This window comes from Osmia lignaria, chromosome 14 (genome assembly GCF_051020975.1).
Source record: "Osmia lignaria lignaria isolate PbOS001 chromosome 14, iyOsmLign1, whole genome shotgun sequence".
Classification (NCBI taxonomy): Eukaryota; Metazoa; Arthropoda; class Insecta; order Hymenoptera; family Megachilidae; genus Osmia; species Osmia lignaria.
This window is the reverse complement of record NC_135045.1, coordinates 5427736-5447284: the sequence shown is the minus strand read 5'-3', so window position 1 is coordinate 5447284 and position 19549 is coordinate 5427736. Positions and strand designations below refer to the sequence as shown.

Genomic DNA, 19549 nt, shown 5'->3' with positions numbered 1-19549 from the left:
TTCTTTAAAATAAAAAGGGTGATTATTTTTTATTATTATACACTTTGACCTAATTGTTTTCGTTCTTTTTTCTCTTTTAACGTTATAGTGACCTTCGACTGATGAGCGCGCGGGAATCTCTGCCCGCTTTAAAATAGCCGGTTACTCGCAGCGTCTCAAGTTTCGCGCGGATTCTGGCGGAAGCTGATACGCGTGGCATACCTTTAAAATCGTTCCTTCTTGCTCCGTCTACCATTCAGTCGGTTACGAATTTAGATCGACATTTAGTACGAAATCTATTGATATGCAGATCGAGTATATTCCACGATCACATTGATGATCAATAATTATAAACCATGATCATACTCCATCCTAATACACTCCCTATCAACGTCATATACAGGGTGTCTGGGATAAGGTGATACAGTCTCGTTATTTCATAATTAACAATTAACACGTTGACTGTGATAATGAAAAGTGTGGACTGTGTTAAACATGTAAAATTGTAATAAAGGTGGGGAACAATTTATTTTCAAATTTAAGCTTTCAATTTGTTATCTTTTGTTATTAGTGAAGAAAATCAAGATATAGAAACATAATTCACAAATTTTCGATAAATATTGACGTACACATAGTAATGTCAACTACAAACAGTAAGAGGTTATTTCCTTTCGACCCTTCCTTAGCTCAACAGATGCTAATGTGAATGATACACTATTCAATACTACTTGTTACATATGCTCTAGCGTATCTACACGTGTTGTTTTACGTAAGAGCAGCCACCTACGGTCACGCGACCAGCTGTTCGCTCCGAAAAGGTTTAACGAGTTATCCATGGGTGGCCCATGGTGTTCAGTAAGGACATATCTTTAATTAACCCTTAGCCTTGCAATTTAATTCGGAGGCCTCAGACCAAGAAACTGTATTATTTTTCATTCAACGTTCTGTATATGCAATAATTATAAAATGAAGGGAAAACAATTTTTATTGCTTCAAAATGAATATATGACAAGGGATTTTCGAAATTGTTCAGTTGATTAACAAAAAGTGTGGTATATGCTTAGCTAATTGTTCATTGTTTATTCTTCAAAATCATCAATATGTATCAAGTGCGCATCTATTTTAAGACACCCTCTATGTCGTGTTGCTGTACGAAAAGTCTCGTTTATATTTGATCAAGTCTTGAACGATGAGAGCAATCGTTTAAACGTCAAACACATGCTCGAAGCCGCAGCAATGATTGCCAGATAAACATGAAACGTGCTTAAACAGTTCGCGTATAGCTGCATATTCAGTGGCTGGATATTCGGTGATCGATAACGATAGTAATCACGTAGAATATACGAAATATGTAATCTCAAATAAAATTCTGCAAATTTTTCCTCTCTAATAACAATTCTCCCTGTACTTTTAACGTAAATATTACCTAACGCTGTTTTCACTTGAAGAGCAGAAAATGTTTCGTTACTGAATGAACTGTGCCCAGGAGACGGAAAGTTGGCAAACTTTTTAATAACAAACGTTTTTGGCTTAATTCTAATTTATAGTGTAACAACTGTTTGTTTAAAATTTAATTTATTGTAGAACTGTACTGACAATGTTAATATCAAAGTCATTCATATTATAGAATAATTTTTTTTTCTTACAAATATTTTATATAATAAATAGCACTGTTCAATTAACTAGGAAATGATTCACAAAGCTGTCGTCTTTTTATTTAATACAATTGACAATATAGAAAACTAGGGGAAAAAAGCAGAATTAAAAGATCGACATTTTTTGAACGACCCTGTACAACCCTGCACATCAATTTAACCGTCGTTGAACTTTGATCGCAATTGCTTGACTCTTCATTCACGTTTCCCGTACGCACACGTTCAACCTACGTTACTCTCGCCACCATTACGAAATCAAATACACCATTCACGAATCCTTCCTATTTCTATCCATCAAGCTTACCAATTTTTCTTCTCCGAGTACTTTAAAAGGAAACCTTTAAAGCTCGTATCTTCCAGTCACCGTATAGAACACCATCAGAGAACACTTTTATCCGTTCGTTCACTGAGGCACAATTTTTCAAATTCCTTTCCACGAGACACAGGACACTGATTTTTTCGATGTCGATGGTGTCGAGACGGTTGGTTCACTGTTGGACCGGCTTGTCGCGAGCCACTGGCCAGTGCCTAGGACAATATTAGAATCGTCGATCTGTATGCGTCTATCCCTTCCTTCTTCACCAACGTTCTGACGTATTTCGTCTGTTTGTCTACCTTCTTGGAGATATACGCGTTTTATTCGAGTGTCTTCTCTTCGTTGGCATTCTGCTCTTAAGGTGTCCAATAAAACAAAGTTCAAAACTATGTAGGCTTCTCTTGATTGAGAGTAAGTGTATAAGAAGGAACCACTATTTCATTTAGTCTTAAGAGAATCTAGGGATCCCTAGGTTCTCCAATGCACGAATACACTCGCGAGAATTGATGGGTAGCAGCTTGGAAGTATTGTATTCGATTGGCAATACTGGAGATCCATAGATTATCATCAACTACTGTGCTCGTGAACTCTTAAGGGGGACAGCATTTACCTATTGCCTTGGAATAATCTAGGGAAGGTCGTAGGGAACGTCCTAGGGAAGATTTTAGAAAACGTCCTAGGGGAACCTAGGGAACGTCCTAAGAAAGGTCCCAGGAAACGTCCTACGGAAACCTAGGGAACGTCCTAGGGAAGGTCTAGGAAACGTCATGGGGAACCTAGGGAGAGTCTAAGAAATACCTAACATAGAATCTCTTACCCATACAGATGAAAAACTAGGATAAATAAGGAAAATGAGACACCCCTGGTTTTAACTAAGGGAAGTCCAAATTCTATAAAACTTAAATAAATAATATTTACTTTAAAGATAAACCGATGCTTTAAATCGTTCATTTCTGTAAACATAGGTCGAATATTTCATTTCTACACCATATGTGCATTGTGTTAAGATGAATGATAAGAAATTAGTATTCGGGGTAAACAATGTCTTGTTATTGATAGAATGCGAATGTCAGGAGTGATTCACTGACCAGAATTATGAATGAAGGACACGTTGTAGTATCTATGTCGTACACGTTACGTGTAACACCTGCGAAGAACATACATTTCGTGCAACTATAACCAAACCCTAGCCAGACACCGTAATAGTTTACTCCAATTTTGGCACCGGCTACAACGTCCATGCAGTTGTGCCAAATTCGGGAGAAACAGAAGCTAAATACGAGGGTCATTCGATCAGAACAGGCAAATAACTGAAAAGTAGAAACTATCTAAATAAGAAGTACGACGCTTTCGAAACCATAAATTAATCTCGATTAAAACCAGCTGCTTGATTAACAAATTTATTAATGTGATGGTAAATTCTTTTAAAAGGTACATTTTAAGGAAAAACATTCAATGATAAGCTTTTGAATTGTTAGCAAAAATTTATTATTGGATGTTTAAAAAAGAAAATCTTTATTTTCTCCCCAAAGAAGGTATTTAATGTTCTCAGCGTCAATGATCTTGTTCTTTCCAAAAATGGTATTGAAAAAAAGTTAAGACGAAAACGATGCAACTTTGTACCGAAGTAAAACCTTCGGAACTTCGTGAAAAGGTACTAAAAACTGGATCCTCTCTAAAATGGAAAAATATTACGATACAAAAACGTTTTCGTTCGTTTGGAAACGGGTTTCCTTTTCGATAGGTAGACAGCTTAAATTCCGAAGTTACTTTAAGCATCCACTTACAAACATCGTCTTTTGGCATTTTGCCACTAATTCTAGGCTCCGACGAGGATTACGTCTGCTCGAAAAGAAATAAAAATTCGAAAGTAAGGAAAAGAATTTACTTCCCTCTGACAAGAGGAAAAAAGCCGAGCGTAAGCTCTGCTTTTATCCGAGACGAAAAGCTTGCCTGAAAGTCGTATGTACTTGAAAATCTTGCAAAGGATAAGGTATGAATGGAAACGTTTAAAAATTTCATGAAATTATTTGTGAAATATGTGAAAGAAATTCGTGTAGAAATCGCAAGAATTATTAAACTGAAGGGTCGACTAATATCTTTTACATTTTCTTTTATTGTTTATATACTAAAAAGTTTCTAAAGGTGACTTTTTTAAAATGAAACTCCATTCACTAAAAATAATTCATAAGTATTTTTCAAAAGAATTTTTAAAAATGCACTTTCCTTTGGCTCTTCTAAGCAGACATACTCTTTTAACCCTTGGACAATGGACCATGGAGCGAGCTCCAATTTTAACTTAATTTATATTTCATATTATTTTATAAATTTCTAAATTTTACACCATTCCTTAAAAAAATATTCATTCATTTATGAAACCCTTTCATTTTTGAATACGTTTTATAAGTTTGGATCACAATTAACCTAGGCTCCTCTAGTCAAAGTTCAAAGAAATCATGACAATTTTAATTAACGAATGTCCTTGAGAAGAAATGAGGTCATTGATGACCCAAAATCGTGAAAATTTCCAACCACTTCGTGATGTACATACATGATTAGGGAATAACAGTAACTAGATGGTATATTCGACGTAGGTGTGGCGAAAGATAGATGGGTGCGGTTTGCGTGAGTTAGATCAGTGTTAACGGATATGGATAAGCCAAGTCCAACTTTTCTTTAGGTTATTCTTAAACTGTAAGTAGCGATGTACTTACATTCAATACTCTCTCTTACGTGATATGTTTACGCATTACGAAAATTAAACACAAGGATGCGCGAGACATTTTGTTGAATAGCTAACGATTCAACTGTAAAATTGAATTGAGCGTCAGTAAGAAAGCTCTTACGTAAAGCCTTTCTCAAAATGAAGCGTTTCGAGCTTGAAGCCTGTCATAAGCTTCCCTCATTTTCTATTCTGCCGTTGACAACGCGTTCATATTTCGAGCATATTCATGGACACGTTTGACATTCACTGGTCGAAGAAAGACGTTGCTAAGGTATATTCCATAAACTAAGAAAACATTGCCAGGTTTTTGTAACCTTTTGTTATATAATACAAAAAATTAAACTTTATATTTGCTTTAAATATTCTATTATTACACTGCATTTTTAAATTTTACTGAAGGTATGAAAATGCAAAAAGTTGATACCCTTTTCTTTTTTTTAACATATTTACATTAATTTAAAGCTTACGCTTTGCTAAAAATGACTATACAAATATTTAATAATTCTTGGCTAAATAAACAATGAATCGAGTAATTACGACACCGCTTTAATCAGAATATAGGTTCCAGTGTGTGGAATGGAATTAAATCGAATTAAAATGTAATTAAATGAAATTAATTAAAATACCAATACCAGAAAGTGATAATACATTCCAATACCTGCTTGGTACCACAATATGAATACTGTGAACTAATACATATTAAAAAGTATGCAATTCAATAATTCCTCTTAACTGCGAAAACAAAATGAGAAAAAATTGATATTAAAAGCGTTCGATAAAATTCGTATCTACTCTAAATGAATTCTAGTCTATCCATTAGGCTTGATCCTAAACGTAATTCAACAGAACTGAATTGGAATTATTTGTTACGTCACTGTTTGTCTGAAGGCTCAACACCTTGCAAGATATATTGACATCTGTGTTCGGCAAACAATGCATGCATTCAGCAGATGCAGTGAAATAGCATGTATCTACAATTAACGGGAAATCCTATCACTAACTCCGAACTTGCTTCTTGGGGCATTCTGCAATTCCATCACATGTGTATGCAGGGATTCAAAAACACACCTATATTTATCTATTTAAATATGATAGTTCTTGTACTACCCAGAATCACTATTTCAAATTGATAAATTGTAGAGTATGCATACAGTAAGGAGCATAAGTAAAGTAATTTTCAATATTTTTTAAGGGGTAGACTTAACAAACCTCCCCTTCCTCTCCTAGTTTATCTAGGATTAATACAAAAATATATAGCTAACATATAAATAACGATTGTATATATTTATTAAAAAAAATGATCGTGTTATTTAAAATTTTTTAAAATAAATCTACCCCTTGATCTAGAAAATTTAGATTTTTAAATCTACCCGTTGATATGCAAGAACCTAATAATAATTAATCACAAAGGTAGTTATAACTAGCAGTACCTAGTTGTAACTTCAGGATTCTCTTCTGAAAATTTCTAATTAATCGATCGCAGCAGAATTTCAAATCACTTTATGCTTGTCCGAAGTAGCAAAATTCTTGGAACTGTTGAAAACTTTGAGAAACTTGGCTTGATAGTCTCGAGAATCTCTGAAGTTTTGAAACAGTATTAGTTCGTGAAAGTAAAGATTTGAATTTAAATTTACACCATTTTCGGTGTAATTTAGTTACATTGGACACTACAAAGGACTTTTCTAAGTACATATTAATTCTTTATACAAAAGCAATGAGTGCACAAATTATATCTTTGTAAATGTTCGAAACCTTCAAAAAGTTAAAAAATTTCTTATTTCAAACAATATCTGAAATTGAGATTTTTGTAGAAATCATACCTTGAAGACAGTTTTAAATCAGCTGGAATGACAGTCTCCTCATTAAACATGAATATGTAACATTACTCACCTGAAACAAACAAATACAATTACATTAATAATCATATTAGAATTATAATAAATATGACTTAATGAAAATGTTATTCTAATTACTCGAGATAAAAATTGGAGATTAATTTATCCTGTACACAATTATTACAATTTTTCAGTGAATGAAATGATTATTTTTGGCCACAAAGCTTTTAAACGTTTTAACGGAAATAATTTCAATGGAATAATTCACTGCGTTTGTGTTAAACCTGCAACACGAATGTACGTAAATTGTATGCGTCTATCAGGAAAGTCATTAGTTAATTCAAAGAAATGATGCCTTAAAAGCTTGCTATTCGCGATATTGTCCGTACATTACTGTCGTCCTTCTATTGTTTTAAACTTCACACAAGAACGATCTGTGTTTTGGATGATAGCTGGGAAAGCTCTGTTGTTGAATTTACAGAGGATAATGTGTTCTCTTTGTTCCTGCCGGACATGTATCACTGGACCGTTTCCAGAATTATACGAATTCAACGTAGTAATAACGTGAATTAGCAGATCAACATAAATCGTCTTTTCGGTTTTCATTGTGGTTTTCCATTCGTTGGGAACTGTCAATTTATTATGCAAGCTTATTACTATTCACAAATTCAGAATAACGTGTATTAAAAACCATGTTGTTACTAACGATGTTAAACGATCGACGTACCGTTCGTTCAACTCACTAAATAAGGGTGCTCTGTTAAATGTATCAGTCACAAGTAAGTACTTGTCGCTCTATTCACAATTGTGTGACCAAAGATTATATACATTGCACCACTGTGCCTTCGTTCATCTTCTATAAAGCCAGCTGAATGAATAGTCTAATGATTAATCACGGTTAAGTTTATTAGGGAGCCAAGAATAGTCTTGGTTCTCTTTCTCGACGATGAAGCGAATGCGATTAACCGGTGACCACTTACAAGAATGCATTTTACTTTTCATTGTTTCCTGCGACTCTTAACGCCTTCACTCGTTAGCCTTCGCATAAAGGCAACATCGAAATCGATTCAATCCATTTCCGCTTACGAGCTTTAGAATTTCCAAGAGCAATTCAGTCAGAATTCACAAGTAGTCGTTCAACCCTGTTCGAGACTGCAAAATACTGTTAACGAGGACAAATTCACTTATAGGATATCGAGCACTTAGAATATATAGAAAAACAGCTTTTTTAAAATTATATTTTATGATATAATGTTGATCAATGTAATAAGAAAATTATTGAATTTTTTATATTTAATTGCATTTTTGGCCCTAATCTGGTACCACTTCATACCTTAGGAAATTAATGTAATATTAATGTTCTTTACAATTTTCTTCAGTTCTTGGATTTTTCAATTGAAACTTTCTATTTGGTATCTCATGAACTTATGCTAATTAGAAATTTCTTTAGCTCCTTTGCAATTTAAAATTTCCATAAAGCTTTTTTATAAGTTAAGCTTGTAATAACGCGAATAATATTTTTTACCTACTTTTCATATAGTTAATTAATAAATTAGTTTTTCTTTTCATTAAAGAAGCTAACTCGACTAACAAGAAAGATAATTAAAAGTGATTTACTGTTTCGATACACCGTAACGATTACGTTTAATCGTTATCAAGATAACACTAAGTATGTACTGCAATTAATTGTTTATTTTACAAATCATAATTACCTTGAATACGATCATTTTTTTGATAACGACTGCAGTTACTCTTTTATGACCAAAGCTAACTTCAAACGCATAAAACGTCATTTACGACGCTCCTACAACGTGTATTTTTCATAAAAAATTATAGTTTGTGATTTTACATTTTATTTTTAAAGAGGAATGCAATCAACAACGTAATAAATTGACATTTACGGAAATAAATAGCAGTTGAATCTTGATATCGAGTGTCTGACATGCGGAAATCATATCGTGAAAAGTAGTATGCGTTTACAATTCCGATAAAAGTAATCTATCCGACGATATACAAGGAGTATATCATAAAATATGGATTCAACATACATACAAAAATTTTTAAAAAGTTCATATAAACGTGATTTAACCTTATTTCCAATAAAGTTCCCTCTGTTATCAACTGTATTTATAGAAAGAAGGGACCACCTTCGACTCAAATATTTATAAATTTTTAGATGAATCAAGATCAGATAGGTCAAATGTTTATATAAACATTTTAGTATTTCATTATTTTCGTACACCTTGTACATCCACGGAACAGGTTGCGATTTCCCCATAATATTCACACATCGTTCCCGCGACACCAGACGCGAGCTCGCAACAATGACATAATGAATGACGATATAAATTATGCACATATGCATGGAACGCGAAGTCCTGGTGAAAATAATCCGCTGTTGACCCATTGAAACGAACAATCGCGTCGAATCGATATTTTCACCTCAACATTCGAATCGCGAATTCAATCAGAAACAAATTCAATCGAGTGTCCATGTAAAACGAGCAAACAATTAACACCAGCGCAAACTAGTAATGGAGATTCGAGACTCTCCATCGCGAATTGTCGATTGTTATAGAGTTTCAAATCGCTGTGATATTTATTGAAAGTCGAAAGCTTTTAAAAACTGAAATTTAATAATCGAAATAAATATCATAATTAATGCACAACCTATTTGTTAGCTCAGTTAGATTCACGTATCGCTTGTATAAAATTCCATGGAATGTATATTATAATGTAAATTACAGTAACCATAATAATACTTGATGTGCCAATATTATTTTGATCCACTGGTAGAGGAATGCATCCTCTTCCATGGGTTAATTAGCCTTTGAACGATCTATATTTAGTACATACTTATGTAAAACATTTTCTTCTTATTTCTACTCATGAAAGATAGTCATCGACGTTTAGTCATAAAAGACCACATACGCAGACAGACACGCACATAGGGTGTTTATGCTTATTAGTTCTTAACGTTCATCTCGTAAATAGAGAGTTTATGAGGAAAATAGAAGAAGACGTGATTATACTATTTTTAGATTTTGCTACTTTATTTGCACATTTATGGCTTTATGAACCACGAAAATGTGTGAAATATACATATGCTATATATGATAAAGTAAAATAAAGCGTCGAGAAGGTACAAAATGTGTGAAGTTTGCATAACAAAAGAATACCTTTAGGCACTTTCTTAGAAGAAGATACACTGTGAAAATGTATATTTGCATAAACATCAGCAGTCAATAATGACGTAATTTTTTTTTTCAAAATCGACAGGTATGATTTTTTTACACCGCAAAAGTAGCGAGTTCAATGACCTACAGTATGATGGACTTAATGTCTTAACCCTCGGACAACGAACCATGGAGAGAGCTACAATTTTAATTTTATTTTGTGTTTCATATTATCATCATTTTCTAAATTGTACACTGTTCCTTTAAAATTTATTCTTTTAATAACTGAAACTCTTTTGTTAAAAAATCATACATTTAACGTTAGGTTAATATTGCAAGTCTGGTAAGTCTAATATTCAAGGGTTAAAAAAACGAAAATGAAAATAAATTTTAAAAACATTGCAATACTATATTTAATATTATTGCAAAAATGAGAGAAAATACATAGACGGCAGAAATAAGTGGAACACCTTGTATAAAATATTCGAAAGCGATCAACTAGTCCATTAACCTTCACCAACGATAACGACAAAGTATCCTAGAAAAACAGTCTTTTTAACAAATGTACGAACCTTGTTCCGATAAGTGCTAGGCAGACAAGCCCACTGCGCGTAGCTCATGTGAACCATCGCGAAAGAATTTCCGTTTATCTCTAGAAAGCTGTCCATAAATCCTGTAATTCAACTTTTGAACTGATGCACTCAACACTGCATCTTGCACTTAACGATCAATGAAAGTATACGATTCTGTCTGAACGACATCTGTCACTTTTCACTGTTGCTGTCAGAAAGCATCTCTTTGTCTATTGTCCTCCATGACCTTCGCAATGATATCGATGCCCGCGATAACAAATCATACTCGATAAATTCTTTTTTCGAAAAGGAGAAAGAAAACGAGCTTGATAACGAAGTTCAATATATTATCGTTGATACCACTGCACTGAACGCAAAAATTTGTTACAGATTCACTTTTAATGTGTTTATTATTTTCAAAAAATTCTTTTGCAAAAATGGAATACTTTCAAAAATTTATTTATAAGATACATAATGGAAAATTTCACTATCAGTAAATATATTGTTTACTTCTCTGTTTACAATTTAACACTTTGAAATGCAACTTAGGAAATCATGCTTGGAAGTTCGCTTTATAGAATATTATTATCTATATCACAGCACGTAGGTAGTTTCACTATCTACTCATATTTCCTATTTTCCGGGAAAAAGATTCACTCCGTGATCGACGCGATTGCGCAATCAGTGAAATTTTATTATGTGACAAAATTATGTTTATTATTTTCGAGTGGTCGTGAGTTTCAAGCGCGGAAACACGTGCGCGTTCCAAGGCGTAACTATCGCTACTCGCGGCGCGAAGGATACTCCTCGGTTTGTACTCTGGAGAGAAGGCAGCGATCGCTGGCCCAACTCGGGGAACCTCGACAACCGCTCGTTTCGCGCAGTCGAGGCATACGGGACCCTCAGGCCCGTACACTAACTCTCACAAACACGTATACTTGACCCTTCAACAACGCAGGTTCCAAGTTATACTCAGAATATTTTCTGAAAAAGTTTGGAAACCGTTAAGGTACTTATTTTTTAAAAATGTGTTCAATTTGCCTTATTCTGATGATCCACTTCCACGAAATGAATAAATAGAATGAATAATGCGAGGTATGCAGCTGTGCATAATTATACTAATATTTTCAAATTCAATAAAAACAGAAACCGCATGAGCCAGTCATTAGTATACACAAAGTTTTATTATTCTAGTTTCCAAAAAAATCCTGATTTCTAGAGCTGATGAGTTATATAAAAATACTCTCAACAGCTGTTCGACGGTTTTCTCTTTAACCCCTTGCCTTATAGGGGAGGATTGCCTTAACAAGACTATCGTCTGTGTTGGATCACTCCTGTTACTTGATATGTATATGCAATTAAATAACAACTTTTTTCTATTCCTTAGAAATATTTTAAAAAAACATTTCATTATCAGTCTAGATTATAAAATTGTTTAAATTATGCAAATTGGAGGATCTTCCCTTAGGATGCAACTTGAAATTCAAATACCACAAATTCTATTGTAATACCGTTGAATTGTGGAATACTCGCAGAAATTCTAATTATATCTTTATAATTTTACAGTTAATGATTATTAAAAAGAGCTGCAGCATGAAAAATGAGAAACACCTGCCAACTAAAAGGGTTTAACGCAGGGTCTGAGGAATATCTGCTACGTTCCTGATCAAAGAGGTCCGCTCTAAGCATCGAGAGGATAAGGCATAATCGTGTGTTTCCTATGGTTCGCGTTATGCGGGCGTAAGCGAGCGTTTCGTTTCGAAAGGGTCGAACCGAACCGAGGGGAAGCCGCATGCCGACTCGCACATGACTCACCGACTTACCGAATGACCAATGAACTAAACAGGCCCCTCCTTGCACTCGGAATGCACGCAACGCGCGCCAACAGGCAACACCAGAGTGCCACTACCGAGACCGGGTCATCAAAATGCTATTAACGAGCGTTTGCCCTCCGCTCGTTGAAATTGAAAGCATACGGCGCCCTACCGGCCGCGCTGGCCGATTGTTCTTGGAAACGCGTGCACGCGCGACGCTGCTCTTGTTCATTGACAATAAAGAGGCAAGACTGCACTCCATCTCTTGTCTCCTCGAGGTCATGGTACTCTAGCAGCTTTTCAAGCATCTCTCCAATCAGATTCAATACCTTTTTTCCATAGTAATACCCTATATACATGTAGCTAGCTGAACGTCTGCGAACTAAGGCCTTTTTTAACCCGAGGTGTCATCTGTATAACTTTCATCCTCAATACAGTAGCTCACGAATGGTACATCCTTGAAAGCTATGATCTATGTTATGAAACTCTAATTCCAATGAAATAGATTTATGTAATTTTAGTGGAATAATTTTGAGAAAAATATATAGAAAATTTGAAAAATGTATAATTAGGTATATTTGGATAGTGGAGCATTCTAATGAATAGTGATTAAAGATTAAACACTTTTTATCTGACAATGAGTTTTACATTCCATTGGGGAAACTTTTTCACGGAAAAAGATTCACAAAAATATGGATCAGATGAAATAATTGTAAGAAACATTCCTTGTAAGAGAATTTACATCGTTAATTGGTGTTTACTAATGGTATATATCACAGCAGACAGTGAGAAGGTAAAAATTTTTTAAAAATCGCACTTTCTATCTTCAAACCGGCGCTGTTTGATTTAAAAACACGTCGTACAACATCGAAAAAGGCAGACACGCTTAAAGAAAGTTAATTGCTCGACTCTGCGCGCGTCACATCTAATCTATTTTGTAGGAGGCTTAATCGTGCTAAATATCAAGCCACATCTACGGCTGTTAAACCACACGCTGTAATAATGCTGCATGTAGTTTGTACTCTCACCAATGGTAGGAGGAAATGTACCTTCACTTGCAAATACATTAGGCCATTCCTTCAATCTGTGGGTATTTTTAACTTAAAAAGGAAAATATGAGAAAAAAGTTACGTTAAAATCCAATAATCATATATTCAACTAATTATCTGAATCATACCTACGTTTTACAATTTTTATCGATATAAAAATTAAATATATTTTGCAAGTACTTCAAATGCATTGAATGCGTCGAATCAACTGTTCCTTGTAAACGTTTACGCTGGAAATTATGCACGGTAGCTCTAACAGTTTGCATCGCTCGATGTGCTTGTTTTTACCGGAAGTGAAGTTACGGAATTCGTTCGAGTGAAGAAGAGAAAATCCATGGTTACGGTCAAAGAAGGCCGCGATATTAAAAGGTACATGTGTTTTGTATGCGCGGACTACCTTAACTGTACGATCCTTGAAAAGTTTTCGCGGAAGGGAAACTTTCCTCGTGAACAGTTCTAGTTTGAAAACTTCGTATTAAAACAGACCACGTAAATGCGATTTTACAAAAAATATTCGCTCTTCTTAAAGTTTTTGTATTGCCAAATTTGAAAAAATTTTTATTTTATTCAATGGTTCTGACGATTATTTTAAGTAGTTATTTATTACTACCTTTTTAGTAAAAAAAGTTTGCATTTAAATTAGTTAAATACCATTTTATTAAGTACACTCAGGATCAAATCAAGCTTCCTTAGGAAAAATGGTGATATCCCTATTTCCCACCCTTCCCCTTCGGCGTTCCCGAGAAGAATGACGATGTAGGAGAAAAATCCCCATAAGTTTGTGACGGACCATCACTTACGTCTAAACGTTTACCCGGAAAAATTTGAATTAATATTACTTTTTCAGTTACATAGTAAATTTTATAATTCCTGCTTACCTGCTTTTAATTTTATAATAAAGCAATCAAAAAAATTTAACCTATTTCAAGATGAAATTACGAATAAAAAAATGAAAGAAAATTTTCATAAAAATTTCTTTGATATGTTTCTACGTGTGCTTGAGCATAATAAAAAATGTTATTAAATGCATTCAACAGAGATCATACATTTAAACATGTATGTGTGTAAAAAGACACAAGGACTCGTCAACTTATCATTTTACACTACTTATACGAATTATTTGCACAAAGAATCGTATGAAACATACATACATTTCTTGCGTTACACGTAACAAGCAATATAATGCGACTCTTGTTTAATACTTCTCTCGCGACTACCATAATGGTTGAGATACAAGAGTATATCTCTTTAAGGAGACCACCCTCTGTACCACGTAAATCATTCTGCTTCATAATGCTAACCACAATCGTGGTCGTGACGGAATTCATAATTCCTACATATTTTACATATTTTTCTGTACGATAAAAGAAAATGGAGAAGAAAATCTGAAAAGAATGAGAAAATATCAGTACTTTACACTCTGTTTCAGACAGTCTGTAGGAGTGTTAGTGATTTTATTAAAAAACGTAGGAATTCAAAAAATTCTATTCATTTTAATACTTCGTCAAAATTTTGCACATTTTTATATTTTTCTCGAATTTTTTGTGAATATAACGAAGCGAAGGTAATAATATTTTCGTACATTTTTCCGATTTTACCATTAGACAATGCTTCAAGTGGTGTTTCTCGTCAGAATTTATATTTTACCATGAGATCGTTTGAAATGCCATTTTTGAAGGGCTCGTTCATTTTATACCTCTAAAAGGTAAAGCCAGTGAAAGCATATGTATATAAGTCAAATACGTGGGAAATGCCCTAGAGGCGAAGAACGAAAAAAAAAAAGAAGAGACGCAGACTTGAATAATGGCCAGTTATTTCAAAGGATCTTTGTATGCTCATCATTGCTTCAGAAATATTATTATAAATAATTTTATACGTTTGGTCATTTATAATTGATAAAAATAAATAATGAATTTTTTATGCAATAATTTGTTACAATTTTGTTCTGCAGTATAGTAACATCATAGTTTATAAAAGGCTCATCAAATAGATCGGATAGAAATCTGTTTCATGTAGGCGTTATAGAGTTCAATATATCTTTGATGGCTGGAAGTTTAGAGGAGACAAAAGGCAGACAGAGAGGAGTTTCCCTATCAATATTCTCTGGGAGACCTTGGGAAACACTGTGGAACGTTCTTTAGTCGTGTCCAGAGGTAAAAGTAATCGATCGCGGCGCCTGCAGACTCGCGCAGCACAACTGCAGGCCTGCATGCCGGGCTGCATAAGGGTAGGCGTGACTGAAGCAGCTCTAAATCCGGACTACGCCAATGCATGCGGCAATCGCGGGGAAAAGTGTCTGAACGTTTGCGAAATTGAGCGTATTTTATCGAAACTAAAGGAGAAATTCGGAATCAAAATTAAATAGTCCAAAGAAGGGATTTGTAAACATTTTGTAAAGGGCCAGACATTAGATATTTCTGAGCTTAGGGGGGCGAAAGGTAAAATTGAAATTACATATGTAATTATTTGTAAGATAAATGTTTCTAAAAAAATCCTTAATTATGATTAATATTTAATCGAACCAATCAAAATTGAATACGTACTACAAACTGATAAAAATGTATAAAACGGATCATCAGAAGGAAACTACGAGAATTAAATTTTAAAGTCCCGATATCGTTTCTTCGATTTTGACGAGATGTTCATTTGAAACACCTAAAATCTGAAACAATTTAAAACAATTCTGAATCTCTTCTTCCACGGCATGATCGGATTTATAACGACCCCGCTTTAACTAGTTAACTGAATTTAGCTGACACCGCAGCAACTTCCATTGCAAAGGTTTCCTAACTTGAATCACTGCAAAAAGATTAATTCCGCGCAACAAGGGAACAAGTATTACCTTAAAGACAATAATCTGAATTTAGAATTACACGTATATAATTAATGAAACGCATTCTATCATAAAAAATTAGTGAGCAAATTATTTCTAATCTATACTAACATAATGTTTAACAAATACGTTTTTTGAAAGTTTCATTGGTATGACTGATAAATCAGTAAAAAAAATATATATATATATAAAAATTTAAAAAAAAATAAAAATCCCTATGATTTAGTGTTCACAAAAAAAAATAAGAAACATACTTCTATATTTAAAGTGCTCCTTTTTTCTTTCAAAGTATTACAAGATACTACATACATTCTTTGCCTTAGATCTATTTTTTACTGCTCTAAACTGAATTTCAAATGATCTAGCCACCGTCTAGGGATTAAGCTACATAAATTTTGCATAAGGCATCAACGAAATTTCTATTCTATTTCAGATTCGTTGCTAGACATAGTCTGATAAATTCGACATGGGCATACTCGATCCCCCTTACGAGTTTGAAATTCCTTTGAAATGTTCGTATAGATGTACAGGAAAATTATAAAATGCCTAGATAATGTATACATTACCGAAATTAACCCGACAAATCTGTGGAATAAAGTTTACTTTATGCTTTTTATTGTTCAGACGATGTATACAATGCTTGGATTTTACACTTTCCCAGTAACACATCGGTATATGCAAATACTCGACCCATAAAGCGTTAGTACCTTACAGACGTCTATTTTTAACAATCGCGGAATTCGAAGCAGCTCTTCTGGGTTCACTCCATGCATGTGAAAACGTGCTGGAATTGCTTTCGTTACTTCCTGTCGAACTAACTCTTTCGTTGTTATATAACAATCGCAAATTAATTGATAATATAATTTGATGAGTTACTTGAACACTTTCAAAAATAATCTCTGTTCTATTGTAGTTGGATATTAACCCATGGACGGCACCGAATCTCTACTGTCGCAACGTTTAATTAACACTTTACCTACCGAAAGTCTATTAACACGTTGACTGCCATGCGAGTTTTGTATGTATTGCCCTGGGGGCCAGTATAGAATTTTCGATCACTGATGACCACCATCATCAACGTGTTAATAGGCTTTTCGACCCTATCAGTTGTTAACCTTTATCATTTCATTGATTAAGTAACAAATTAATATTTAATTAGACTATTTAAAATTGAATACCTCCATTCTATGCTAATTATAAAGAAATGTTAAACGAGTGATTTTGATTCCCCTTAGTAGATATAGTGTTAAAAAGCACTCATGAAAATCGGTGCCTACTTCCTTAGGGTCAACAAACTGATTATAGTCATGTAGACTATGGTTCATAACTGTAACAGTGTCAACCAACGCGGGCTGCATAATAAGGACGACAATCTATGTTTCTGATTGGGGTCATGCGAGCTGTCGTTGAATAAGCAATGCGAGTCAACGATGACTAGCTCAACATAACCAGTACTCGTTATCTATACAGGGTGTTTCGAAATGAGTAAAACCGGGAACAGGGTGAATTTATAATGGCACAGCGCTGGAGTAAGAGGAAATCTACGAGGGGCTACAGCCTCGGGCCCCTTCGAAGTTTTCAATTTACAGTATGAAAAAATATTGAATGAAATTTTTATGTTAAAAGTGGGTTAACGTGTGTACGATTAACATTTTTTCTACAGATAAATAAATTTCATTTGCACGATGCAGAAAAAATCCAATTGAGTGAATATATTCTGATAGCATTCCTCGCAAGTAGAACATACTTTGCCACCATATAAATAATGTGCGTGCGTATAATAATAAATAGGTATTCCTAGAAAACTCTAACGATCTAAAGGTAGTCTGGCCGAGTTAAATTCCTGTATCTATTTCAGTTGAATTACTGTGCGATCATCGCCGAACGTAACAGTAACCCGTACACACTTATATTTTTCAAAATAATTAACTACTACTTTCATTGATATCTATTTTAACTATCTTGATAGTTTGGAAAATTTTTAAGAGTAATAAAAGTCATGTAAGATATCGTGCTTTAACAGGTAGTTTAACATGATACGTGTTACGTGTTGTATATACCAGTTACTGCTCGACTAGTTTATTAGGGAGAGACCTCGGTCCTTCTTATTCGAGGAAACGGTCAGTTCATCTGCTAATGGAACAGACGTGTCAAACACAGGAATGTCGCTCAATAGAGGAACAGGACGTGATCTTTAATCCATTTGCGCCTATAAACCTAAAGTAGCATTTATCATCGTAACTACGCTAGTGAACACATTGATGTGACAGCATTTTTTCAATCATCCCAATCAATACTGTGTATTTACACTATACACAATAATTATGTACTGCTATTGCATCCAAACGTTATTATTTAATAGTAACTAAATATTATAAAAAATAGCCCTTACTTCAAATTTTTTTAAAATTATTAGTTATAGATAAAACAATAATCATCGAAAGTTTATTAATTAGTTTTTAAAGAATATAAAACATTTAAGTTTAAAAGTAATATTATGAAAATTAAAACAGAATTTCAAGATGTTATTAACTTAATCAATAGCAATAATGGTAGAAGAAATTTAATGATTACGTGTTGAAGGTTCACAAATAAAGTAGAGCATAGTTTAATCATACTAGTTACGTGTATTCGATCACCCACGTTTCATGAGTGCTAGAGAACTCTAAAAAAGTATCAATTGAACTCACGATTTAACAAGCACAACACACTATTCAACAACACAGATATAATAGCCTCATAAATAACAATGGTCACATTGTTGGTCTTCTAATACACGAGGCAATTGATCAATTCTATAGAAGAACGGTTTGCTTGGAACAATTAAGGCACTCATTAACGCTATTAATGTGGCCCTTCTTAATTAAACCAGTATTTCATGAAATAATTTAATAGCTTTATTTTTGCTCATTTATAAATAAAATGTATGCTCGATAAGAAAAACAACGTTTGCATATTTTATAGAACACGTCATGTCTGTAAGAACATGATGGAGACAAAAATAGAAATTAATACCTGCATTCCTATTTTATTACATTAGGATTTAAATATAGTTACACTATACATTTTAATTTTTCAATTTTCTGCTGTCGAAGAAATTCAATTTTCTAAATTACTACGTTTAGTCCCAATCCCTAAACCTCCCTAAACCTTTTCCCATTGTGTTGTAGTTAAATTGAAGCCGGAATATTTTGTACTCGAGAATTTACAATATCTCCAGCTACACTCGGAGACCTTTTTTCTTTTTCTGTTCTTTATTTTTGTGCCTTATTTCCTTTTATCCGTCATTCTTATTTTCCCTCCCCAATTTCTTCCATTTTTCTTCTCTCATTTATTTTTTCTTGTTCCTATTACTTTCTATCCCTATTTTCTAGCAATTTTCCTTGAAAGGGTGCGCACAACTCGTGCCTAACCACAAAACATCTCGGAAGGTCGTAATATTCCAACGTGGCAGAGTAAATTTCATACGTGCTCCCTTGACATTGCCGGCAGCGGGAACCGTGACACGTTAAATACGACTCGCTGTCAGGCTACAGCGCGATTCACCTTTCGCAGTCGTTGCATAACCCGGTACATCGCGCTAATTACTTACACG

General features: G+C 34.0%; 1 protein-coding gene across 9 annotated transcripts in view; it reads right to left on the bottom strand.

The window, feature by feature from the left end:
* The window catches only part of CAP (Cbl-associated protein), a 95384-nt gene that overhangs the window by 70131 nt on the left and 5704 nt on the right, over window positions 1-19549 (bottom strand). Inside the window, exon 1 of one of the 9 annotated variants that reach the window (XM_034331162.2) lies at window positions 10259-10650. The exons of the other annotated variants lie outside the window; for them this stretch is intronic. Coding sequence (XP_034187053.2) covers window positions 10259-10354 — 96 coding nt within the window. The 5' untranslated portion in view covers window positions 10355-10650. Of the gene's footprint in view, window positions 1-10258; window positions 10651-19549 lie in introns of those variants that run through there. 9 annotated transcript variants of the gene reach the window in all.